This window comes from Cucurbita pepo, chromosome 2 (assembly GCF_057944985.1).
Source record: "Cucurbita pepo subsp. pepo isolate OVF chromosome 2, ASM5794498v1, whole genome shotgun sequence".
In the NCBI taxonomy this organism is placed as follows: Eukaryota; Viridiplantae; Streptophyta; class Magnoliopsida; order Cucurbitales; family Cucurbitaceae; genus Cucurbita; species Cucurbita pepo.
Genome location: NC_141799.1, coordinates 2,554,035 through 2,578,740, shown reverse-complemented (window position 1 = coordinate 2,578,740; position 24,706 = coordinate 2,554,035). Strand labels below are relative to the sequence as shown.

The following is a 24,706-nucleotide window of genomic DNA, read 5'->3' as shown; positions in this document are numbered from 1 at the left end:
CAAGCTATTAGTCTTATTAAAGTCGGTAGCTGAGATTCTCTTCTTCTCCCGAACAGCATTAGATTCTTTTTTTTACTAAAGAATACCTCTTTCCATTAAAAGAGCTGTGGACATAGCTAAACTTTCTTTCATGCTCATGCTCGACATAGAAAAGAAAAGTCAAATCCCAAGGCCATTGCCTTACTTTTACCTTTACCGAATAAATTTGAGGTATAAGTTTTATTTGGCATCTTATTTCAAGTAATTTTAACATTCCCTTCAAATTAGATCCTAAAATATCATACCTTTCTAAATACTTTTGACTATATAATTAAAAAAAAAAATTAAAATTAAAAGATTTATATAAGTTTCTTCTGTTTGGTCTAACTCTTGTTTTGTTCATGAGTTTTGAGAATGTCCCAAATTCACATATTGAATTGAAAGATCCAAACAAAAGATCATGTGGGCAAGCAAGCAGTTGTCAGATAAGCATTGGGGTTAATCAGAACTGACCCATAAAGCCAAATCTAATCCACAGAGTATCATTAGCAACAGAACAATTGAATACATCCTAAAGTGAACAGATAAGCAACTCAACTGAACATTCATAGTTTTCCTAAACAGTTGTAAGAGAAAAGGAAATTGAAATTGGGAAAAGGGGAAGAGGAAGATGCTGTGAAGAAATAATTAATGAAAGCAAAATGGGGTTTGAGATTTTCTAATTCTGCAAGCTTCATCACATTCATCAATGGCGGCAGGCATCTCAATCAAGCAACAGAACCAAATCTCATGCACCTAATAATATTACTAAAAGCCTAAAGTAACAATGGAGAATGAAGAAATGTAGAACAAAAACCTGAATTTGAGTTCATGAAGAGATCCCAAATTCTTCAGCTGCTCCAATTCTCCATATCAATCCTTCTCTTTGTTCTTTGTTCTTCCTGGATTATTGCTATGTTCTTCGTTCTCATATCTGAATTCAGGCTTCAGATTCGTTCTTCTTCACCAATCCGTCATTCTCCCTCTTCTCTAGCAATGTCCCTGCCTCCTCATCGGCCTGAGCAGCCTTCTTTTGCGCCTCTTTAGCCTTCAGAGCCTGCAATTTTGAGTGATTGTAATATCCAACTCCGATGAAAGCCAATCCATAGCCGAACAAGTTGATCGGCGTTACAGTGTCCTTAATCACCGACCACGAGAAGGCGATTAGGAGCCAGTCCTTGACCACGCCGGCCACGTTCATCGTTAGGGCGGAGGTTTTGCCAACAAGCAAGAACACAGCGAGATTTAGGGCAAATGCGCATAAGGAATTGGTACCAAAGATCGCAAAATCGAAATGGAAACTGGATGTGGCCATCAAAATTGGATACTCAACGAAGATCCACGGCACTAACAAGAAAACGAAACAACAAGGAGCAACGTAATACAAGGAAGTGATCGGATTCAGCGAGATTCCTTTGGAGGTAAGCAAAATCTGGATTAGAACAAGTCGAGTCGCCTCGAATGCAACGGCGCCGAGTTGCAAAACCACACCCCAGGCATCAAATTTCGCTTCGCCATAAGCAGCAATAGCAACACCAAACGAAATCGACAGCATATTCACCATCGTCTCCGTCTTAAAACTTTCCTTTCTCAACGAAACACCGATCGAATAAACAGCGACTGGCATCAGAGCCTTAAGCATCTGAATGAACGAGACAGAGAGATAAATGTAAGCCGAATTCGAAAGCCATAAAGAGAGAGAATACAGCGCTCCGATTGGAACAACGGAGGAGAGATAGAGATCTCTGGACATGGAAACCGGCTCGACGACTTTGAAGACACGAATGAGAAGGAACGCCAATGAAGCACAGAAGCCCATATGGATCATGGTAAGAGAAATCGGAAAAGGCCAATCGTACATCTTCTTGTCGAGAATGTACTTGTTGTAGACGATGACGGTGAAGCTGAGGAAGATCCAAATCGCGACATAGGTGTACGAGAGAACAATCTTCTTCAGAACACCTTCACTGAGAGAACCACCCTTGCCCATGGCGTCGATTTGGGGGAAAATGGCGATGAATCCGATGAGGAAGAACAAGAAATTTGCAGGAAAATCCTAGAAATGGAGCAGAAGATTCAGCAATGGAGAATCAGAGAAAAGAACTGAGCTCGATTCGAGTACGAATCAGAGAGGGAAGATGAACGAGACGGAGAAATTTGGGAGAATATAAATAAATCGAACAATTAATGGTGAAGAACACACACAGTCCATAGATCCATTACTGCTTCCATTGTTAATTCTTTCACTCAACAACTTCTAATGAACTCTAAGCATAAATTAATTTTCTTTAATTTTTTATTTTTTAAAATCTTGAATTAATCAATTTTAATTTCTTTTTCTAATTTTATTTTTAAGATTTATCAAATCTAAAAAATAATTATGAAATTAAAAAAAAATTATGTTTATATATATTTTTTAATTAATTTAGCACAAATAAATTGATAATATAATTGGATTTTATTTATTTTGTATGCTGTTATATATATATATATTTTTTCATTGGCCAAATAATGAAATAAAGAAAGTGTGGGGTCTGAAATGAAAAGAATCTTATTTTGTTGTCTTGTGTCCGAATTTTTAAATGATTGAGGGACTCCCATGTTTGAATTTGAAATTTGAAATTTGAAATACTTTCTTTACCATTTTATTAAATACAATTTATGGAATAATAATTAGGAATCTAATAACCGAAGTCCACCACTAGTAGATATGTCTGATTTACCCTTTTATGTATAGCCATCAGCCTTACGATTTTAAAACGCGTCTAGCTAACGACGATACGTATTTGACCAAAACAGACAATATTTGCTAGCGATAAGCTTGAACTGTTATAATTGATATCATAACCAGTCACCAAACGGTGCAAGACACTAGTTAGAATAGGGCTAGACCCTGACATTTTATATGGTGTTTTTTTTTTTTTATTATTAAAAACATTATTATTTAATCAATTTTGATAAATTAATATAACTAATTATAATGATAAAAATAAAATAAAACTGATTCTACTATTTTAAATAATAAACTATATGGTAATATTTTAAATAAAAATTTATTATATGGTCAAAATTGTAATATTTTAAAGTTTTAAGGCTAAAAATTAACAATATATAAGTTTATAATTTATTTATATTAAAAAAAATTGGCAATTAATTATTAATTTTTAATAGGATGGTAGTAAATAACTTAAATCTTAAAAATAGGAGGAACTTTTTAGGGTTGAATTAAAGGCGCTTTGGCTTGTATTCCAAATCATGTCCAAAAATCTTTTTAAAATATTATTTTAAAAAAAACGCTTAATTTTAAAGTCAAAAGGATTTTATTAATGGAATAAATGCCTTTAAATTAGGGATTTTTCAATTGACCAAAATAAATATCACGAGCAATGCACGTGACATTTGTCATTTTATTATAAATAAATATTACCTAAAAATGCCTACCTAATTTTGAAAATCAAGCCATTGAAGAATATATTTATAAAAAAAAAACAAGTTGAAATATATAATATAATTATTAATATATTATAAAATTTAAAAAAAAAACATTAAAATTGATATTCATTTAATTTAATTTAAGGGTAGGGAAAAAAATTAAAAGGAAATTTATAGCAATGAAAAAAAGAAGGAAAGGAAATAAAGTTTCTTTTTTATGTATATATTTTACTAAAAAAATTAAAAATATTAATGCATATGAAATTAATGTGATGTCCCGTTGCGAGGAGAACAAACCACCATTTACAAGGGTGTGGAAACCTTTTCCTAGCAGATGCGTTTTAAAGTCTTGAGGGGAAGCCCGAAAAGAAAGCCCAAAGATGATAATATCTGCTAGCGGTGGACTTGGGTCATTACAAATGGTATAAGAGTCAGACATCGGACGATGTGTCAGCCTTCTCGCTGTTCCTCGAAGAGGGTAGACACGAGGCGATGTGGATTTGGTGGCAGTCCCACATCGATTAAAGGAAGGAGTATACAAACCATCCTTTGGAAGGGTGTGGAAACCTTTCCCTAGCAGACAACCCAGAAGGGAACGTCCACTTAAAGAGGACAATATCTGCTAGCGGTGGACTTGGGACGGTAAAGACTTTAAAAATATACTGCAATCAAGATCCAAAATTAAAAAATGCAATTTATTTTTTTGCTTTAAAAAATAAGAATTATTAAAGTTGGCAGTTAGCTGTAATTATAAGCGTTAATTAATAACGTCCTTTTAGTACAAAATAAGCAAAAAAATAAAACAATTTTTATTTTTATTTTGAAAGGAAGCCACAAAATAAATAAATAAAAAGTACTTTTTTAACTTATTTAAAATTCGTACCATGAAAATAATAAATAAAAATTATAAATTTAATTTAATATTTAATAAATCTTTTAAATATTAAATTTTAAATTCCGTGCTATATTAAAAAAATGTAATTTAATTTTAAAATAAGTAAAAAAAAAAATCAGCTAATTACCAATATTTATAATTATAATTGGTGTATTGTAATTACCAAATATATATATATCAGAAAATGAAAATACTACCCATTGTTTAGGGGTGGATGATTTAATTTATAATTAAAATTAAGATTTTTTTTTTTGTTTGACTAATAAATATGATTAATGCGCTGTAAATTAAATTAGAGGACCTTTTAAGAAAATTTAAATGTGATTATTGCACGTAAAATCCTGACCGTCCAATGGGTTAAAGAATAAAAGAATCCAACCATCCGAAATTAAATATATCCTAGTCAAAGTAAAATTTATTGTTACATAAATGTTTCAATTAATCATTAATTACTTGCAATTTTTAGTTATAATTTTTTTTAAATGAAAATTACTAGAAATTTATTCTAAAAAATTAAAGAATTTTTTGTTAAATTAATAATAATAATTATTATTATTTTAATGAAATTATGAAATTTTATTGGAAGTATTATAAGGAAGGGGTAAAATGGTATTTTAACCTTTGGAATAAATTAAACAGATAGTTTTTCGTAGTCTAAACCATTTGACAGGTAAGAAGTACATGGAATTTCAATGGCGTCTTCGTTTTTCAGTACCTTGCAACTCAAAATTCTTCTCATTCTTGGAAATTCCTGTAGTGAACTATAAAAATCATTTGGAAATTCCTCGACTGTTATGTGTTCTCATTTGGTAATCGAATTCCTCAACAGTTGGAGGCTGTGGTAATCAGAAGCTCAACCTGATTAACAATGGCTTCCATTATTCTCCAGTTGCTGGATTCCTTCATCTAAATGGTAAGGTTCTGCTTCTCCTGTTTGAAGTTTGTTTTTCGATTACTCAAAATGAAACGCAATGTGTATATTCTTTGGAAATTGAGACGGTACTGTGTTTCTGATCGAATAGGCTGCGAAGAGTGATCGGAACACAAAACCTAATAGCGTGATTTGTGATGGAATCGATAGGTCGATTTATAACTTGTTGCTAACGATTTAGGTTTTGCGAACGCTGATTTTTTTGTAATTTGAATGAAATAGTTGCTGTTATTTGCTCATAATGCCAAGGAAGTGGAGTTGATGCTGTTGATTTCTTCAATGGACAATTCATAGCCGGTGCATCTTGTTGGTTGTGCGGGTAATCTGTGCCCTAATTCAACTATTTGATTCAGCATTCAAATTACAACTGAAGAAGAAGTATTATAACCTGCAATTGACTGATAAACTGAGCTGTTTCTATTTTCTCGTGTTTTCCCCTGAAAATTTGAATTCTACTTGTGTTGTTTGTTTTGTTGATCAATGGCTTTGTGTTGCAGTGGGAACAAAGGAAATGCTGTGTGGGAATTGCAAAGGAGATGGCTTCTTTGGAGGTTTTTCTCAGCACTTACGATCAATAGAGGTATGTATTGTTAGTTTGTTTATGCTTGTGCATATATTCAGTATCATGTCATCAACAATGGCGGTAACATTTAGGCATACTGGTATCATATTCAAGTTCCTGACAGTTAAGTCCTGGCAATCTTTCATATAAGATTTGGTACAGTTGTGAATCTCAGGAGGTCATTCTCTGATCAATCAGTTTTGCATTTTGTACTTTTGGTTTACTAATTGATAAATGCCTCATAAATGACATTAGCTTTTCATAGTTTCTGCAAATATGCTGTGTTCTGCATCTCAAGATGCTAATAGCTCTTCATGAATTGTCTCATCTGCTTTTGAAGCTAGTGATTCAAGATAGAATATATGAAATACCTGGACTCCCCTGCAGCTTCCACTAGCTTAACCCCACTTTTTCTTTAGTCGAGCACATTCCTTTTATACCATGCCAAAACCCGAAACGCACTAGTTAGGGGTCAAACCTACAACTATCTACTTAGGAAAAATCGACTAAGCTAAAGGCGCATTGAGCATTTTTGTAGTTACATAAAAAATAATCACTAGATAGGGTTGAACCTACGACTTTCTACTTAAGAAACAGACACTCTATCCACTAAACTATAGGCACATTGAGCATTCTAGTAAATTCTTCTAGTTACGTAAAAAATAATAACTTTCTGAACATATCATTCCTTTGGAGTTTTGTTTTGAATAGCCAAATAAGAAACAAATAGGGGATCACTTTCTGGTTAGGAAACAAACACTCTATCCACTGAGCTATAGTGGATCACTTTCTGAACATATCATTTCTTTTATCCCATGCCAAAAAATGGGTTTTGGAAAACTAAATGATAAGAAACGGGTTTTGGAAAACTAAATGATAAGAAACGCTCCAGGTAGGGGTCAAACTTACGGCTTTCTGCTTAGGAAACAAACGCTCTAATCCACTAAGCTACAAGCACATCAAGCACTCTTGTAAAATCTTCTAGTTAGTCAGAAATAATCACTTTCCGAACATCTCATTCCTTTAATCCCATGCCAAAAACTGGGTTTTGGTGGTTTGTTTTCAATAGCCAAACCTGAAAACTTAATGGTAAGAAACGCACCAAGTAGGGGTCGAACCTACGACTTTCTGCTTAAGAAACAGACGCTCTATCCACTGAGCTACATGCGCATTGAGCATTCTTGTAAAATCTTGTAGTTATGTCAGAAATAATCACTTTCCGAACATCTCATTCCTTTAATCCCATGCCAAAAACTGGGTTTTGGTGGTTTGTTTTCAATAGCCAAACCTGAAAACTAAATGGTAAGAAACGCGCCAGGTAGGGGTCGAACCTACAACTTTCTGCTTAGGAAACAGACGCTCTATCCACTGAGCTACAGGCGCATTGAGCATTCTTGTAAACTCTTATCGTTATGTCAGAAATAATCACTTTCCGAACATCTCATTCCTTTATCCCATGCCAAAAACTAGGTTTTGGTGGTTTGTTTTCAATAGCCAAACCTGAAAACTAAATGGTAAGAAACGCGCAAGGTAGGGGTCAAACCTACGACTTTCTACTTAGGAAACAGACGCTCTATCCACTGAGCTACAGGCGCATCAAGCATTCTTGTAAAATCTTGTAGTTACATCAGAAATAATCACTTTCCGAACATCTCATTCCTTTAATCCCATGCCAAAAACTGGGTTTTGGTGGTTTGGAGTTTTGTTTTCGATAGCCAAACTAAAAACTAAATGATAAGAAACGCACCAGGTAGGGGTCATACCTATGACTTTCTACTTAGGAAACAGACGCTCTATCCACTGAGCTACAAGCACATTGAGCATTCTTGTAAAATCTTGTAATTACATTAGAAATAATCACTTTCCGAACATATCATTCCTCTTCTCCCCATGCCAAAAAATGGGTTTTGGCGGTAGCCAAATTCTGAGCTATTGGCACATAAAGCATTCTTGTAAATTCTTGTAGTTATGTAATAAGTTTCTGAACATGTCATTCCTTTTATCCCATACAAAAATTGGGTTTCGATGGTTTGGAGTTTTGTTTTTGATTAGCCAAACTGAAAACTTAATATAAGAAACGCGGAGCTAAAATGATTCTATTATTCATTCTAGAATCTATAAAGAGTTTAGTTTTCTATCAAAAGAAGATATTAAAATTTCTAATAGATTAATTAAATTAAATCTCAAAGAATCCCATGATTCAATCTATTATTCAGTAAATACATGTACATTTTTTTGAATCGTTTCATTCGCGAGGAGCTGGATGAGAAGAAACTCTCATGTCCGGTTCTGTAGTAGAGATGGAATTGAGAAATAACCATCAACTATAACCCGAAAAGAACCAAATTTCGTAAACACCATAGAGGAATTCTTGTAGTTAGGTAAAAAATAATCACTTTCCAAACATATCCTTCCTTTTATCCCATGCCAAAAACTGAAAACTAAATGATAAGAGATCGGACCTACGGCTTTCTGCTTAGGAAATAGGCGCTCTATCTATTGAGCTAGAGGTGAGCATTCTTCTAAATTCTTATTGTAATAATCAATTTTCGAACATATCATTCCTTTTATCCCATGCTAAAAAGCATTTGTGGTTTGGAGTTTTGTTTTCGAATAGATAAATTCTTCTAAATTCTACATCTATTGGGTAAATTCTTGTAGTTAGTTAAAAGTAATCACTTTCTGAACATATCATGTTTCCTTTTATACCATTGCAGCAAAAATCTAGGTTTTGGTGGTTTGGAGTTTGCGCTAGGTAGGGATTGAACCTACAACTTTCTACGCACTAGGTAGGGGTTGCTTAGGAAACGTTATGCATTCTTGTACATTCTTGTAAATTCTTATAGTTATATCAGAAATAATCACTTTCTGAACATATCATTTTTTTTATTCCATGACGTATGCCAAAAATCTACTGGGTTTTTGCGGTTTGGAGTTTTGTTATCCAATAGCCAAACTGGAAACTAAGTGATAAAAAACTCCCTAGGTAGAGGTTGAACCTAGGGCTTTTTATTTAGGAAACAAACGCTCTATTCACTGAGCTACTGATGCATTGACTATTCTTTTATCCCATGTGTTTTTTATCCCATGAATTAGCTCTTGGTTGTTTTGATTACAAGAAACAACCTTCAAGGTAATCTCATGCTTATCCTATCAACGTAGGGGCTGGCATTGGTCTAACAATTAGATGTTTGCCAAAAAAAAGAAAAAAAAAAAATCAACGCAAAAGAGATTTAACACTTCAATGTTTGCCAAAAGAAAATATTGAGTAAAAACTGAAAACAACGCGCCAGGTAGGGGTCGAACCTACGACTTTCTGCTTAGGAAACAGACGCTCTATCCACTGAGCTACAGGCGCTTGTTGAACCTAACAACCCACGAAAATTATAAATTATAAAAGTTTTGTAAAAATGATTTTTTTTAAATAATATTATTACTTTCTTTTTAAATATTAAATCACAGAGGTTTTTTTTTTTTTTTTTTTTTTCTTGAGAGAAGAGAAAAATTGCTTTGTTTATTTATATATTTATAAGTTTATGAACTATTATCTTTAACTTATATATTTTAAAAATTTTATAATACATTAATCATTAATCTCATTATAATACTCAGAATAGTTTTAACAAAAACATATTCAAATTAGCGAAATCCATATACATATATATATGCACAACTCTGCACCCCAAACACCGACTTCCTTAACTCAAATAAAACAACTCAACGCCTAAAACACAAATTATTTAACTTTAAACACTTAATAACTTCACTCAGCCCCATCTCTTTGTAATGTTCAGAGCCACGAGAAAACATCTATTGTTGAACTTCCACCTCTAATCTCCTTCAGAGCTTTCAGGGCCGATAATGTTAGCTTCATGTACATACTCTCCATGTACTCGATCTCTTCAAGATCTTCGGGAATGTTCAACACCTTTTCTTTACTCTCCGACGCAGTGTTCGCCTCCGACCCACCCCTTCTTCCTTTCTCATTGACTGTTTCAGCAGCAGATGACAGGTCTTTCTTGAAGAAGAGAAGATCGAGTATCGTCTCGCACTCCTTTAATAGCTGACCGAGCACATCGGTTGAGTAGAACGGTTGGCGTAACACCTTCTTGATGAAAGGCACACGGATGAGCTCGCCACTTCGCTTGTCATACTTCTTTAGAATCTTTGCCAGTCCTGTGCTTGGAATGTATTTGAATGAGTTTTACTTCAAACAATGGACTGTTATGTTTGAAAATGTGAAGAACAAACTTTATTACACTAGAAGACCCTCAGTCCCTAGAATATAAATCAAATAAAACGTCTCTTGTAAGTCGATATGGATGTACTAACTACTACTAAAGGTATTTTCGACACGAAGCTCGTATGTAACAGCCCAAGTCCATTGCTAGTAGACATTGTCCTCTTTAGGCTTTCCCTTAAGGACTTTCCCTCAAGGTTTCTAAAGCACGTCTATTAGGGAGAAATTTCCACACCATTTGTGAGATCCCACATTGGTTGGGGAGGAGAACGAAACACCCTTTATACGGGTTAGAAACCTCTCCCTAGCAAACGCGTTTTAAAACCTTGAGGGGAAGCCTGAAAGAGAAAGCCCAAAGAAGATAATATCTACTAGCAGTGGGCCTGGGCCGTTACCAATGGTATTAAAGTCAGACATCGGGCGATGTGCCAACGAGGAGGTTGTTTCCCAAAGGGGGTAGACACGAGGTAGTGGCACCAGTAAGGATGCTTGGCCCCAAAAGAATGCTTCGTTCCTCTCTCCAACCGCGGTGGGATCTCACAACGTTATATACCCAACGAGGGCCTCTCGAGCAGAGCAAGGGAAGAAAATTTTAGGCAGGAGGCCCTTGATGGTAAGAGTTTGGAATGATTAGAGATACCCTCCCCTCCCATCCAAGATCTTGGATTGAAGTCTTCGGGTCGAGATTTAATAATTTAAAATTCTCGATCTCTCAGAGCTTGCTTTGTGATTCGCAAAGCCTTGCTCGAGATTCATAGGGACGAGTCATGAGCATAATGTAACGAGTAGGATTCTAAATCATCTCACCTCCTTAGATCTTGTCCTAATTCAACATTTCAAAATTCTCTTGAAACATGATCATGGATAGATTATGGTAACTTTATAATCAGAATCCAATAAAAAAGCAAAAGGAGGGGATGAAAAAGGAATAGAAAGCAACAACACAAACCTGTGTAATTCAAGGCACTATAATTCTCTAACAAAACCATCTCTCCATGGAAGTCCACAATGTCTCTCCCTACTTTCATCAACCGTTCGTCCGAATCTCCGATCTCTGCTACCCTCTCCTGCAATAACTGCATTCCGAACGACTTCTTATAGCAAATGTAAATGCATAGAGTTTTATTTAGCACGTCTTAAAGGAAAAACGTAGCGTTCAACGTCATTACCAAATGGTAAAATGAAACAGATGCCTAGCAGACCAACTATTCAAATGACTGAGAGACATCTATTAAGAAGATACTAAGAAAAAGCAGCAATGTTTCTATCAAGTTCAATTGTTCCATGCTGAAACTTGTAATAGCCCAAGCCTACTGCTAGTAGATATTGTCCGTTTTGGCCCATTACGTATTACCGTCAGCCTCAAAGTTTTAAAACGCGCCCGTTAGAGAGAGGTTTCCACACCCTTATAAGGAATGTTTTGTTCTCCTCTCCAACCGACGTGGGATCTCACAATTCACTCCTCTTAGGGGCCCAGTGTCCTTGCTGGCACATAGCACTGTGTCTGGCTCTAATACCATTTGTAACAACACAAGTTAACCACTAGCAACTATTGTCCGTTTTGGCTCGTTGCGTATTGTCATCAACCTCACGGTTTTAAAACGCGCCTGTTAGAGAGAGGTTTCCACACCCTTATAAGTAATGTTTTGTTCCACTCTCCAACCGATGTGGGATCTCACAACGTCTAGCATCCTCGCTTGCACACCACCCGATGTCGGACTCTAATACCATTTGTAATAGTCCAAACCCACCGCTAGCAGATATTGTCATCTTTGGGCTTTCCCTTTCGAGTTTCCCCTCAAGATTTTCAAACGCATCTGCTAGGGAGAGTTTCCACACCCTTATAAGAAGGAAGTGTTTCGTTCTCCTCTCCAACCAACGTGGAATCTCACACCCACACTCATAATTCCTTGCAACATGCTTCAACGATAATTTAGGCTCTATTTGAAGGAAAAATAGAGAAAGAGAGAGAGATCAAACAACTATGAAACCAAAAAGTTAGTGACATACACTCCACTTAATAACATAATACTCCTCCTTGCTTACAAAGAACTGATTAAACTTGTCCAATTCTTCCTCAAGCAGATTAAGAAAAACCTCCATGGATGCTTCTCCATCAAACTTTAAGCGCTTAGGATTACCATCTTTATCAGGGTACATCAATTTCAATTGCTTCTTCAATTTCTTATAAGAAATGAACTCATCTCTCCATTCAGGCAAAGTAGATTCAATCAAAATACACAGAATCTTCCAAAACTTCATGATTCAAATGTACAAAATCACAGAGAAATCAGAGAGATTTATAATCAGAGAAACCCAAATAATAGAATAAAGAGAAGAAAAAAAACGATTGCATAGAGGAAATGGGGAATATTGGGAATATTGGGAATATGCTGTTTACGTTGAAAATGAGAGGGATGTAAAGTGTCGATTAGGTTAAAAGAAAAAGGGAAAATGGTGGAAAGGAGGGGAATAAACAAGAGCATATTATTATGGGAACTTTTTGGTCAAATAAGAAGCAGAATAATGCCAACAAAATGGCCAGTTGATGATGAAAATAGAAACCCTAGAAAACACAAAAGAACAAAGAGATGAACATAGAAGCGGTCAATTGAAGAGAACGATACCTTGATGATTGGAAGTCCCTCCAATGGCTTCCTTCGCACCTAATTTGGACCTTTCTCAAGAGGTTGCCGATTGAATTACCCGCCTTCTTTTATGCCTTTCACTCTTATTTTTAACTTATCTATTATTTTAGTTTTTGAAATTTTACAAATATGAACCTAGTTGAGGTGTTATTAACATTTATTGTTTTTTTGTTTTTTTTCTCTCATATTTTGTATTAAAAAACTATATATTTCTTCGCTAAAAATGAGAGAAAATGAAATTTAAAAACTAATACTAATAATCATTGTTACTTCTTTTTACTTTAAAAAAATGGATAAGGCGACTTAAAAATCTATGTATCTATGTAATTCAGTAACAATTTTTTAAAATAGAAAGTAAACTCAAGAATTACATAAACAGTTCTTAAACATTTGTTTAACATAATTTGACCTAATGAGACTGTCACAATATAGTTGTCTCTTAATAAATAATTATTAAGATATTATTAGGATTTTAAATTAAATGTGAAGGCATTTCAATTATACCCTCCCAAACAAAATGAACACGATGAAGGAAAAAAAGAAATGTGAGAACACAAAGAGGGATTGAGAGATGAGCACGTGGTAGAACTCAAAAACGAGCAATTGAGGAACATTATGATTGATCAACTATTGGGTCGTTGAAGTTGTCACTAGCAGTATTCTCCGAATTAGTTGTCGTCAGTATTGTTCGATGGTGTCAAATATTTCTTTCGAAATAGCTTATTTCTCAAACTCATTTTAAAAAGTCATTTTAGTGGTTTTAAATGATTTACAAATTAAACCCATGAAATTTAATCCAAATAGACCCTAAAACTAATCAGCTATAGATTATGGAAAAGAAAATACATTTGATAGATTACCTTTACAAACAAGGCATTTGAGCAACAGACATTGTGAGATGGGATTTCCACGTCGCCAATCTCGCCCTGCCCCGTCCATAATTCAATTCAATTCAATTCAATTCAATTCTCACCTCTAAGTCAACAACGATAACATCTAGGAATAAAATTTCTTTCCAAAGTGATAATTTGTTCGAAGAACATACATATATTTTTATAAATTCAATCAAGGTAGAGATAGAAATTTGAACATCCGACCCCGAAGGAAGAGAATGGTGCCTTAACTACCGAACAAAAGGACAATCATCTAACCCTACTATATTTGATCAAACATTAGATCTTAGATAGGTGATTTCGAAGAGTCCTTTTACTTTTTTCAATGGCTCTAATGACCACTCGATTATATCAACATATAGACACCTCGGTTCGTAGAATATTAAACCTTAAATAGATTGACTACCACAACAACTTGAGGTAGCTAGTTAGCTAGTCCATGAGCCTTATCTTTCAAGGAAGTTCTTAATAGGAAGTATCATTTCTTCAGACGAATATCAAAACCAAATCTACGTATTTTTACCAAAGAATACTACTTCAAAGTTTCAACCACTAATCTTTAGTTCTCAACTACAAATTTACTTCATAATCCCAATGTAGTCTGTATTCGAAAGCTTCCTAGCAGTTACGAAAATCGTAATCCAAATAATCCCTTGAATTCTTTAGAACCTTGTGTTCTAACTTACAAACCGAACAAAATAGAATAGGAAGTATAGTAAACATACCGACGATCACCATGATTACACAGGGCTGAAAGCTGAAACGATCTTGCGGGTAAAAGAGTTGAAAAGCAGGAAGATAACCACGTGGAAGCAGTAACGTCGAAGTGGATGACTGAGAGGATGTGCAACCGTTTGATTAAATCAAAACTCATTCGGAGGCTTTAACCTTACCAGCCTCTTGATCCTGTCTTTCTCTGTGTTCTCCAAGATGCCCTTCACAGACATGAAATAGATAAGTAACATTGAAGATGTGAAAAGCTAACCGCTGCATTTAAGCCATCTAATTCAAAGACATTGTAGATCAAACAAAGTATCAACTATTATTGTCAAGGAATTTTATTAGAGATGAAATATAATTATTGTAAATACAGATATCTCAGTCTGAATCTTCAATAAATATTTTAGCCATGAGATATGTTTCACCACCGCAGACATGATCTATAGTAGAACAAGTGTAGTCAATATGCTACATTGGGTATTCTTTAGCAATTATGAGAGACCCTCAAATTTCTGTTCAGAGAAAGACATTTCACAAAGCATTTTCTTTTCTTTTCTTTTTTTTTTTTTTTTTTTTTTTTTTTGAAAATAAGAAACGGATGTAAAAATCATTCCTCCTAGACACTGAAAATTGCTGGACAAAAATCAAACTTACAATAAAAAATAAAAGGAAAAATCGATAATTTGTTCTATGCCCGCAACAAAACAACAACACCATTTTGTTTTCTCAGACACTGTTCTCTCCAAGCAATTTGCGAAGAGTTTTCTTAAATTAAAGTCTTAAGATTTTAACATGACTATCACTAAATCTGGCTGGATAATGAGCTTGAGCCCCATGATTTTTGGCAGCTCAGTCACAAAACCTACAAGGTGAATTCTGAGTAAGGGAGAAAAGAAAGGACATACCATCCAGACAATTTCATCAAGACACAAACAAATCTTTCCATATTTGTCAAGAAACAATCGCTCGGTTGGAGCTTTCCCGCAGGCATCCTTTATCAATGATGTTATTACAAAGATCACTTCTGCCACTTGAAGAAGAGGAAAGGACATTAACGTAGAGGATAAATGACACAGAAAAGATCGGGATAAAAACAAAACAAAAAAGAAGGAAACGCTGCAATTTTTTATCAGGAGGATGAGGGAGAGAGAAGGAATTGAGTCCAAAGAAAATGGAAGAATTGGCATTTACTTACAAGCTAATTCATCATATTCATCCTTCCCAACAACATAAACCGCAACATCACCAAGGACTGTGTAAACAACGTATACAGACCTGTTACAGAATGTTAGACAAATTTAATGGTAAAACCAGCAACAGAAGACAATCCAATGAGAAGTATCACAAAATTGAAAGGGACTGATTGACATAATGTATGAGAAATGCTTTTATTTTAGATGGGGAAGGTTGACTCTTATTCAAGCCACTGGCTCACCTTGTTGTTTAAGATTCCCTCATGAGCAAGGCAGTCTATTGGGAAAAAAAAGGAAGAAAGAGAAACAAAAAATAAAGAAAGAGAGAAAAAGAGGAATTATCAAAGGAAACATCCAGATTGGAGAGGGAAGCATTTTATTTAGCAGTAAAACAGTTTATTTCAAACATTGGTGACCATTCGAGCAAAGAACACAGCCTTTGTAACTTTTGTACTATATGGCAACTACCACACACTTCAACAGTAGCTCAACAAGCCCCTAGAGGGTTGCAGTTGTAGCTAGCAAATACTATGTTTTCAGTACCTCCCTCTTGAGTTGGAGGAAGGATAAAAAGACAACGTGATAAATGAGTACTCAGTCCATAAGAATAATTAGATGGAAGCAAAATGATGATCATTTTATACATTCAAAATATCCCATGTCAGGGGTGGAACCTTATTTTTAACAGTCATTAAAGTGATAGAGAAGTGGTAGAATAGCTTTCTCTTCAATCCATTTTCAAAGGTTTTAATCCATCTTCAAGATCTTAGGTAAGTTAGGCAATTTCTAAGGAGATGACCAAGAGGCTTTGGAAATAGAAGGTACCTATGAAGAATCTATTATTCTTGCAGTCATTGCTTGGCAGAGTGGATGCCATTTATGTCAACAGAAAAAGAAAAGAAGTTGCTCGCTTATGCCCCAATTGGTCTAGGTTATGCAAGAATAATAATGAAAGATCAAGGCACTAGATCAAGTTCAACAAGTTTTTCAAAGAATCAAGGGGGCCAAGGGGCAGATCCTAAGAACATTTGACTCATATTGGCGTTGTCTTTGGAATACCAAAGACTTCATTATTCATAAACAAGCTTGAACTTGCAGTTTCTAGCTGTCTATTATTGTTGGAGATGAGAAACAGAACCGATCAAAGAACAGCAATGGTGGAAAATGGAAATGGTGGCTTGTAAGTTCTAGCTGTCTATTATATCCTATTGGATTTAATGGACTTGGCGACAATTCCGATACTAAAACATTATAACAATAATCACGCAAATAAAGTTCATCGATTTCCCTCGCGCATTTGAAAATTCTCAGGGATGAAGCTCAATAGAAGAGGAGGATGAGGCTCAATCGTTATCCTTTGAGTTTCTCCTTTTCACCCTAGGGGTGGGAAGATCAACAAACGGTACCTCAGATGCAGAGTATGAAAACTCGTCATTTTTTTTGCAAAGATCAGTTTTCAATTATAATGCATCACTGAGAATTGTTCAAAACTGCTTCTAAAGAACTGATCGGAAGATTCCACTCACTTGTGCGAAGCAACATAGAGCTCTTCATTTTTTGCACCTTTGAGATTATCAGCTCCCAGCTTCACTAGAAAGGATCGCCAGTGCAATCGCTCCTCTGCCGGAACTCCGTGAAACCTAAAAAAACAAATAAAAATCATGATCAACAGTTCAATCGCATGAAATTAGATGGCGAAGAATTCCTAACCAATAGAACACAAAGTCAGTCCAAGTTAGAGTATATGGCAGAGACAGAGCATCATTTCCCTCCTAAACACCGAACTCTCAAGCTTATTTCAATTCTAATAGGAATACATCTGAAGCTAATCGCACATTTCACACAAAAATCAAAGCAATCGGCACAGAAAACTACAACAATGCGATTGATTGCACAACGACGCCATTCAAATCACAATGTCTCGCTAACGCACATCAGAAACATGAAAATGCAACGAAAACAAAAATGCTCAATCGATTAAGCCAAGAAGCGTAAGAAAAAAAAAATGGTACCGTTCGACGAGAATGTTGCCGACGGAGTTGGCAATCAGCACGGCAAGCAACATGCCTGATCTTTCGGATTCGATCGGAGATTCTCAAGGAACAAATCTGGTTCAGAGATGAGTTATATTCTAATTCGAATTCTCGAAACAAATCTTACGATCCCAGATTCTCTCTCGCACTTTTTCTTTTTCCTTGTTCTTTCTTCTTCCTCTTCTTCTAAGTTCTATTCTAAGGCACCAATTAGGGCTTGTTTGGCAACGGATATAGCATAATCTGATTCGAGAATTGTATAGCGTAACCACGTTGAGGTCAGTACAATCCAGCCTATGACCCACGAAAGTAACTGTTTGGTAAAAATACACACATTTTTTGTAATATAATTTTAAGTTTAAACTAAATATAAATAAAATATTTGTGAAGGTATTTGTAAAGGTACAAACCTTCCCAACCCAAACCATAATAGTTGGGTCGGTTCTTTTCGGTCAGGTTTTGGTTGGACTTTTTGAAAATTAAAAATTTGAATCGGTTCGTGAGTTCATTTTTTTTATCGGATCAACTCGACCTATTCTAAATAGGGTTACAATTCAATCCAACTCTATCAAAAAAACAGACTGATGTATTGTAAAACGTATCTACTAGGGGAAGGTTTCGATTTACACATTATTATAAAGGTGTTTTGTTCTCCTCTCCAACCAATGTGGGACATCACAATCCACACCTTTCAGGACCCAGCGTTCTCGCTGACACTCATTCCTTTCTCCAATCGATGTGGGACTACCACCAAATCCTCCCCCCTTTGGGGCCCTACGTCCTTACTGACACACTGCCTCGTGTCTATCCCCCTTCGGGGAACATCGAGAAGACTGGCACAAAGCCCGGTGTCTGGCTTTAATACTATTTGTAATGACCCAGGCCCACCGCTAGCAGATATTGTTCTCTTTGGGTTTTCCCTTTCAGGCTTCCCCTCAAGGCTTGAAAACTCGTCTACTAGGGAAAGGTTTCGGTTTCCATACCCTTGTAAAGAGTGTTTTGTTCTCCTACTCAACCCACATCACTGCAATATTTTAGAAAAAGAAAATTATTGTCTCAAAATATATTTCTATTTTAAGAGGTTAATTTTTTTTTTTTTCTCTCATTTTAACCTTTAAATTTTGATTTTTAATATTAAATTTTAGATTCAGCTTTATTTTTAGTTTCACTCAAAAAGTCTGGTTTCAATAGAGCTATTACTTCTAGCTTATATATTACTATTCTTCTCGTTTCATAATCAATATAAGATTTTGTTTGCGTTGTCTCATATACATTTAAACGTATTTTAACGGCTAATATTTCATTTAATTTTAGCCTTTTAACTTCAATGTCGATACATCTCCGTGCCCGCATGGAGAATTCTTTTTAAAATAATTTTACAAATGCAACAAAATTTAATAAATTTCTGAAAAAATAAATAATAAATAAAGAGAATAATGTATGAGGTTTGAATTTTGGGAACAATAAATGAGAATTTGTAGAAAGTCAACGTTTGAGGAAACGCCACGTGTCAACCATAAAGTGGTTACAAAAATTGTCAAACCTTACCCATGGGAAACCTCTCGAGCCATCAATTTTCCCTTTCAAATTTTGTGGCTCCAATTATATTTTGATTCTATAAAGTATTTGTGTGGCTCTAAAAGTTTCAATTAATTAAGGAGATTTTTTTTTTTTTTTTGTATCTAAATTATTTATTTAATTAACAAAACGTAACAACCCACAAAAAAAAATTAGCTGCCACAAATTGTCAAAACGAGCATAGTTCAACGATAATAGAGATATTCATTTATCCCGATAAAAATGAGTGACGGAACGAGAGAGATTTCTTCTCATTAGCTAAACGAGGTCGATGTCGAAAATATATTCCATGTTCCTACCCGAGCTAGATAAGACTTTTCTCATACTAGCAACAAATAAATGTACGAGAACCAAACCAAATTATGAATTTACAAAAAAAAAAAAAGGGTGTAGATGAAGTTACAATTATTGACAATATTAAATATTAGATCAAATTATGAATTTGGTTTCCAAAAAAAAGTAAGAATTTCGTTCCTCAAGTAGGATAAAAATTCATAAGTAGTTTCAGGCGTTAAAAGTCACTAACATAGAGTTCCAAGCGTAATGGATTGAATACGTGATATTAGGATTCGAATTTTAATGTTAGACTACTTACGAGGTCATTTCAAATGATAGAGACAAAATTCTAATTTCTAAAACTACACCGAGCAAATTCAACCTACAACCTACGACCAAATTTGTCATTCCTTTGCTCATAATCTGCAAACTTTTTTCCTTTCTATATACATACATATATATATATGTATGTATGTATGTATATATAGCTTACAATCCTCTATGATTTTGATACAACCTGACATAAAACACCAACTCATCTATATGCAAAAGCTCCCCCTTTATACAGATTTTGAGCTTCCCAAATCCCATAAACAGCATATATATATGTATATATATATATATATATATATATATATATATACATACACACACACACACACACAGACAGTTAAAACACAGATTAATTAAGTTTCTTTGTGTTTGGTCTTATGGGTTATTTTATTTATAGAGTTGAGTTTTGTGTTGAGATTTTGTACCTAGCTTGAAGTTGAAGGAAGAGGGCAGTTCCAACTCAGCAACTCTTCGATCATTTGCATTGCAATTCTGTCTTCTTCATCAATCCCATTTTGGCGACCTTCAGCTTCCTGGCTTGCAGGTTCGGGCAATGGGGACAGCGGCATGGACGGCAACGGTGTCTCCTTCTTTCCTAACTCAATCCTCATGACCCAATCGGAGGCTGCTCGAGTGCCTGCACGCTTCTGCCAGACGCCGATGTGGGCGTTGTCACTGTCGAGTCGCAGGCATGTCAAGGAGGGAGAAGGGTTCTTGCAGCACTTCCTGAGCTTTGTGCTGAGTAGCTCTGAAAGTGCTTTTGGGGACAATGGAGAAGCGCCATGGCCATGGCTTTCAGATCGGTCTTTCGATGCAGGGAAATTGGTCTTGGCGTTTTGGCCGTTCATCAAGATGGATGCTTGATCATACGCTCGTGCTGCATCCTCTGCTGTGTCGAATGTCCCTAGCCACACCCTTCTTTTCCTACAAAGAAAAACACATGAACAATATAAGAATGTGCGCACATGATGCAATGTAGTTCCAAATCACAACCAAGAACACAGATATGCCTGCCAACGCCATGGCTGCTCAGCTTCTTTCAGGCATATCAACAAACAGGTTATGGGCGCCAGACAAAACATGGGATTTCAGAGCATTTCTGAACCAAAACAACACAAGCAATAACACGCATATTTACAACAACAATGAAGTTTAAAAATCCATGCCGCCATCGCCAGGTCTCTTTCAGGCAAATCATCAAACAGGTTATGGGCGCCAGACAAAACATGGGATTTCAGAGCATTTCTGAACCAAAACAACACAAGCAAGAACACACATATTTACAACAACAATGAGGTTTAAAAATCCATGGCGCCACCGCCAGGTCTCTTTCAGGCAAATCATCAGACAGGTTATGGGCGCCATACAAAAAAATGGTTATACAGAGCATTTTTAAACCAACAAACCCAATCAACGGCGCATATATTTATAGCAGAAGAACCAAAAAAACGTAATGAAAAGGGGATTTTACAGCAATGGGTGGCGGATTTCTGACACCCACGAGCCCCACTGCCGCTGCCTAACTCCCCTGAACTTCCTCGAATAAACCATAACTCCAGAGAGAGAAACACTGAAGTTTCAGACTCTTCAACGAAAAGGCAAACAAAAAAACAGGTGAGAGAGTTGTAAAAACGTACAGAACGCAATAATTTCATCGATTTATATAGAGGCGTCGGTGGGAATTGGAAGGTCTTCTTCTCTGAGAAGAGTACTTTTCTTAATGGGGTTCGCCATTAAAATCTTTCACCTGCTCAACCATGTAAGATCCACGGACGCAGCTTCATAACAACCACAATTTAATGAGACTCGTCGTTGCAATTGCAATTCCCTCTCTCTCTCTCTCACACACACATTCTGCAGCTTTTCTTTAATGGCGGATGGAATTGGAACCATCAAAACTTCTATTGTCTGCTATCCAAAAAGAAGTTTCATTAAATTTGACTTCTGAGCTTTGAGGAAATGGAAAAATGTGGACGAAATTTGCAGGTTTAGGTCATAAAGCGCCATTTATGATCCCACTCAGGAAGATGGAGAGTTTGAATTGAATAAGAGCCTGTTTGCCTATTAACTCATTTCAAACAAAAATGTAATAAATATTAAAATAAAAAAAATAAAAAATCATCCAAAGTTAACACACCACTCAATATTAGACTTTGATATCATTTGTAATAGTTCAAGTGGCTAGTTAGCAAATATGAGCTCTGATACCATTTGTAATAGTTCAAGTCCATCGCTAGCTAGCAGATATTATCCGTTTTGTCGCTCGCTAGCAGATAAAGGTTATGATACCATTTGTAATAGTTCAAGTCCATCGCTAGCTAACAAATATTATCTGTTTTGTCGCTAGCTAGCAGATAAGGGCTCTGATACCATTTGTAATAGTTCAACTCAATCGCTAGCTAGCGAATATTATCTGTTTTGACTGTATTGTCATTCTAAAACACATCTATTAGCACCTCATACTACAAAATGTTTCTAGTTTTTTTTTTAAAGTTTTTTTTTTTAAGTTTTTTTTTAAGCTAATTTGGAGGTTTTTTTTTCATATATATTTTGAATAGATAATTTCTATTTTTAGAAAATGAAAAATAATAAATAAATAAATAAATATATATATATATATAATATATATAACAAAATAATCTATGGAGTGTGGATAGACTAATTTTCGTAAATATATTACCGGTAAAAGAATTTTAGAATTTTTTTATAAAGGTAAAATATGTAATTTTAAAATTTCATGGGCTTATTGGTAATTACAATTATTTTATTTTTAGCAAAAATTAATAAATTTAGCTTTTTTTTCTTTTTTTTTTTACATTTAAAACTAACAATTTCTTTTGGCGCATCTAATATTTAGAAATAAATAAAAGGCCTTTTTTGTGTGAAGTTCAGTCATTCTGGTCCAGCCCAACAAGGCCCATCATAAAGCGAATTCATTGCACCATATTGCCCCCATTTTTTATTTTTTATTTTTTATTTTACCTTTTACAATTTATCATTTAATTCCTCTATAAATTTATTTCTTTTCAATAAATTATTTTTTGGATTTTGGCCCCTAAACTTACATTAAATTATTCATTTTTTATTATTTAAAAAAAAAATTATTCCCCCGACTTAAATTCAAATATTAAATATTTACTGATCACTCGCATGGATTACAAACATTAGATATTTTTCAGACATTATGTTGTGAACCATATTTTAAGATCGGTTAGGTTGACTCTATCAAAAAAGTCTCAGCCAACCGATCGAACTATGGTTTGAGTTGAATAATCGACTCATCTAGACCAACACCCCTATGAATACACGTTGTTTTTATGTTTTTTTTAATAATTTACTTTTTCAATATTTTCATTTCACCCACGTGTTGATATATAAATTATAGTGCATTTATCCCTTAAGAAAAACGTGGGCTTCAAAATTAAATAGAAGAGAAAAAAAAAAGGACAAAACGTGGGAAATTGTTTTTTTTTTTTTTGTGTTTTTTTTTTTTTTTTAATGAACGAAAATGAAAACGTGGGATGCGAATGTAACAAAGTCAAATATGCCGGTTAAGCTTATCACTAAATAAATTAATTAATTAAAAAAATGTTAATATTTGGTTGGTTATTCTCCCACCCCACACCGTACTCTAAATTATATATTTTTTAACTGTACGGAAAATAAATTTTATTTTTAAAATTCAAATTTAGCGATATTATGACTATTTAAAACTATATTAAAATATTTTAATTAGTTTGCAAATTGGCTCATTTAAAAATATAATTTTTTATTAAATAAAAATAAATTCATTTTGAAAATCTATTTTTTTTATCGGAGTAATTAAAAGTGAAAAAGATTATGTTATTAATTTTAAAAAATTAAATATTGGAAAAAGGAGAAGAGAAGACTCGAACTAGTTAGTCAAAATAAAAAAATTAAAAGAATCTATGAAAAATTAAGAATTTAGCCGAAAATCAAAACCAAAATGTGCTCGAGATCGATCATTAATAGGTCTTACGAGTCCAATTTCAAATTCCCGCATCAAATTTCAAAGTAAACTAAGAATAATATTTTAAAGTTTAGAAAAAAAAATTAAGATAGACTTTTAAAATATTAAAATATAATAATTAAAAAAAATAAAATATTAAAACCTCTTAATTTAAGCCGTTTCATGTGGTGCATTGTAGTGTTGACTAAGAGTTGGTCAAAACGGGGCAGATGAATGAATCTGAATCCGCATTGGGGGTGAAATTACAATTAAGCAAAAGTAGCGGGGTCTTTTTCTAATAATTACAAGGGCCTTTTATTAATTAATTATTATTTTTTAATTACTCTCCAGACCCGAGACCTGTCCCTAAAGCACGATATTTGTTTTACTTTAGGTAGCAATTATTTTAAAAACATCTTAAGGAAATTACCATTTTAGACACTATTTTTTTAAATATTATTTTTTTTATTTCTACAATTTTTTATCATGATAATTATTATTTTTTAAATTATTTTCTTGGAATGGGTTAATTCATGGATTATGTTGGCTTCTAATCTTCATTAGCTGTAAAGGTTTAAATCTTAATCCAACTTTGATTATTTTTCCCATTCATAGCTCGTGGAATAATGTGCCCTTTCTTCTTTTTAAGAGATTTCATGTGATATGATCACTTAAAATAAAATAATTATTTGAGGGTATTTATGTAATTTCCATCTCAATTATTTGATGAATTTAGACAACGAAAGCTCCGGTTGATGTGTGATATGTATAGTCGTAAGTTTACTGTGAGATCCCATATCGAGTAGAGAGAGGAATAAAACGTTTTTTTTATAAGGGTGTGAAAATATCTCCCTAATAGACGCGTTTTAAAACATGAGCCTGATGGTGATACGTAATAAGCTAAAACAGACAATATCTACTGACGGTGTGGTTAACTTGTTACAAATGGTATCAGAGTTAGATACCGAGAGGTGAGCCAGCGAT

General features: G+C 34.4%; 4 protein-coding genes, 1 long non-coding RNA gene and 3 other non-coding genes across 10 annotated transcripts; 1 reads left to right on the top strand and 7 right to left on the bottom strand.

Moving 5' to 3' along the window:
- Window positions 1–495: 495 nt before the first annotated feature.
- Window positions 496–2,265, bottom strand: LOC111788221 (putative sugar phosphate/phosphate translocator At4g32390). Its single transcript, XM_023668499.2, has one exon. It carries the CDS (start codon window positions 2,006–2,008, stop codon window positions 959–961), a length of 1,050 nt encoding a protein of 349 aa, XP_023524267.1. The 5' UTR covers window positions 2,009–2,265; the 3' UTR covers window positions 496–958.
- Window positions 2,266–5,022: 2,757 nt separating this feature from the next.
- LOC111788351 (uncharacterized) lies at window positions 5,023–6,113 on the top strand. Its single transcript, XR_002814147.2, has 3 exons — window positions 5,023–5,258; window positions 5,499–5,595; window positions 5,774–6,113. It is a non-coding gene; the product is annotated as an uncharacterized LOC111788351 (long non-coding RNA).
- Window positions 6,114–6,935: 822 nt separating this feature from the next.
- On the bottom strand, window positions 6,936–7,008 carry TRNAK-CUU (transfer RNA lysine (anticodon CUU)). Its single transcript has one exon. It is a non-coding gene; the product is annotated as a tRNA-Lys (tRNA).
- Window positions 7,009–7,148: 140 nt separating this feature from the next.
- On the bottom strand, window positions 7,149–7,221 carry TRNAR-CCU (transfer RNA arginine (anticodon CCU)). The gene has a single exon. It is a non-coding gene; the product is annotated as a tRNA-Arg (tRNA).
- Window positions 7,222–9,123: 1,902 nt separating this feature from the next.
- TRNAR-CCU (transfer RNA arginine (anticodon CCU)) lies at window positions 9,124–9,196 on the bottom strand. Its single transcript has one exon. It is a non-coding gene; the product is annotated as a tRNA-Arg (tRNA).
- A 221-nt stretch (window positions 9,197–9,417) lies between these two features.
- LOC111788231 (SPX domain-containing protein 2) lies at window positions 9,418–12,723 on the bottom strand. 3 transcript variants are annotated; one of them, XM_087121601.1, is made up of 4 exons: window positions 12,706–12,723; window positions 12,089–12,334; window positions 11,028–11,154; window positions 9,418–10,014 (listed from the first exon to the last, which is right to left on the bottom strand). In XM_087121601.1, the coding sequence occupies exons 2-4, from the start codon at window positions 12,236–12,238 to the stop codon at window positions 9,629–9,631; spliced, it is 663 nt and encodes a 220-aa protein (XP_086977727.1). In that variant the 5' UTR covers window positions 12,239–12,334; window positions 12,706–12,723; the 3' UTR covers window positions 9,418–9,628. The 3 variants fall into 3 exon arrangements, with proteins under 3 accessions (XP_086977727.1, XP_023524280.2, XP_023524281.2); XM_023668512.2 differs by lacking the exon at window positions 12,706–12,723 and having other exon boundaries at window positions 12,089–12,689; XM_023668513.2 differs by lacking the exon at window positions 12,706–12,723 and having other exon boundaries at window positions 12,125–12,689.
- A 1,395-nt stretch (window positions 12,724–14,118) lies between these two features.
- Window positions 14,119–17,770, bottom strand: LOC111788321 (uncharacterized). Its single transcript, XM_023668649.2, has 5 exons — window positions 17,545–17,770; window positions 17,059–17,172; window positions 15,535–15,614; window positions 15,245–15,369; window positions 14,119–14,554 (listed from the first exon to the last, which is right to left on the bottom strand). Exons 1-5 carry the CDS (start codon window positions 17,595–17,597, stop codon window positions 14,483–14,485), a joined length of 444 nt encoding a protein of 147 aa, XP_023524417.1. The 5' UTR covers window positions 17,598–17,770; the 3' UTR covers window positions 14,119–14,482.
- Window positions 17,771–19,843: 2,073 nt separating this feature from the next.
- Window positions 19,844–21,383, bottom strand: LOC111788298 (ethylene-responsive transcription factor SHINE 2). Its single transcript, XM_023668623.2, has 2 exons — window positions 21,224–21,383; window positions 19,844–20,676 (listed from the first exon to the last, which is right to left on the bottom strand). Exons 1-2 carry the CDS (start codon window positions 21,301–21,303, stop codon window positions 20,178–20,180), a joined length of 579 nt encoding a protein of 192 aa, XP_023524391.2. The 5' UTR covers window positions 21,304–21,383; the 3' UTR covers window positions 19,844–20,177.
- Window positions 21,384–24,706: the final 3,323 nt, after the last annotated feature.

What these genes read in the sequence shown, in the direction of transcription:
- LOC111788221 (XM_023668499.2), bottom strand. Translation starts at nt 2,008, where the DNA reads ATGGGCAAGGGTGGTTCTCTCAGTGAAGGTGTTCTGAAGAAGATTGTT.
- LOC111788231 (XM_023668512.2), bottom strand. Translation starts at nt 12,340, where the DNA reads ATGAAGTTTTGGAAGATTCTGTGTATTTTGATTGAATCTACTTTGCCT. An exon ending in ATTATGTTATTAAGTGGAGT is followed by an intron (nt 11,155 to 12,088) that starts GTATGTCACTAA and finishes TTCGGAATGCAG; the next exon opens with TTATTGCAGGAGAGGGTAGC. An exon ending in TAGTGCCTTGAATTACACAG is followed by an intron (nt 10,015 to 11,027) that starts GTTTGTGTTGTT and finishes TTCCAAGCACAG; the next exon opens with GACTGGCAAAGATTCTAAAG.
- LOC111788321 (XM_023668649.2), bottom strand. Translation starts at nt 17,597, where the DNA reads ATGTTGCTTGCCGTGCTGATTGCCAACTCCGTCGGCAACATTCTCGTC. An exon ending in CTCTATGTTGCTTCGCACAA is followed by an intron (nt 15,615 to 17,058) that starts GTGAGTGGAATC and finishes ATTCTGTAACAG; the next exon opens with GTCTGTATACGTTGTTTACA. An exon ending in TGAATATGATGAATTAGCTT is followed by an intron (nt 15,370 to 15,534) that starts GTAAGTAAATGC and finishes CTCTTCTTCAAG; the next exon opens with TGGCAGAAGTGATCTTTGTA.
- LOC111788298 (XM_023668623.2), bottom strand. Translation starts at nt 21,303, where the DNA reads ATGGTTTATTCGAGGAAGTTCAGGGGAGTTAGGCAGCGGCAGTGGGGC. An exon ending in GAAATCCGCCACCCATTGCT is followed by an intron (nt 20,677 to 21,223) that starts GTAAAATCCCCT and finishes TTTTCTTTGTAG; the next exon opens with GAAAAGAAGGGTGTGGCTAG.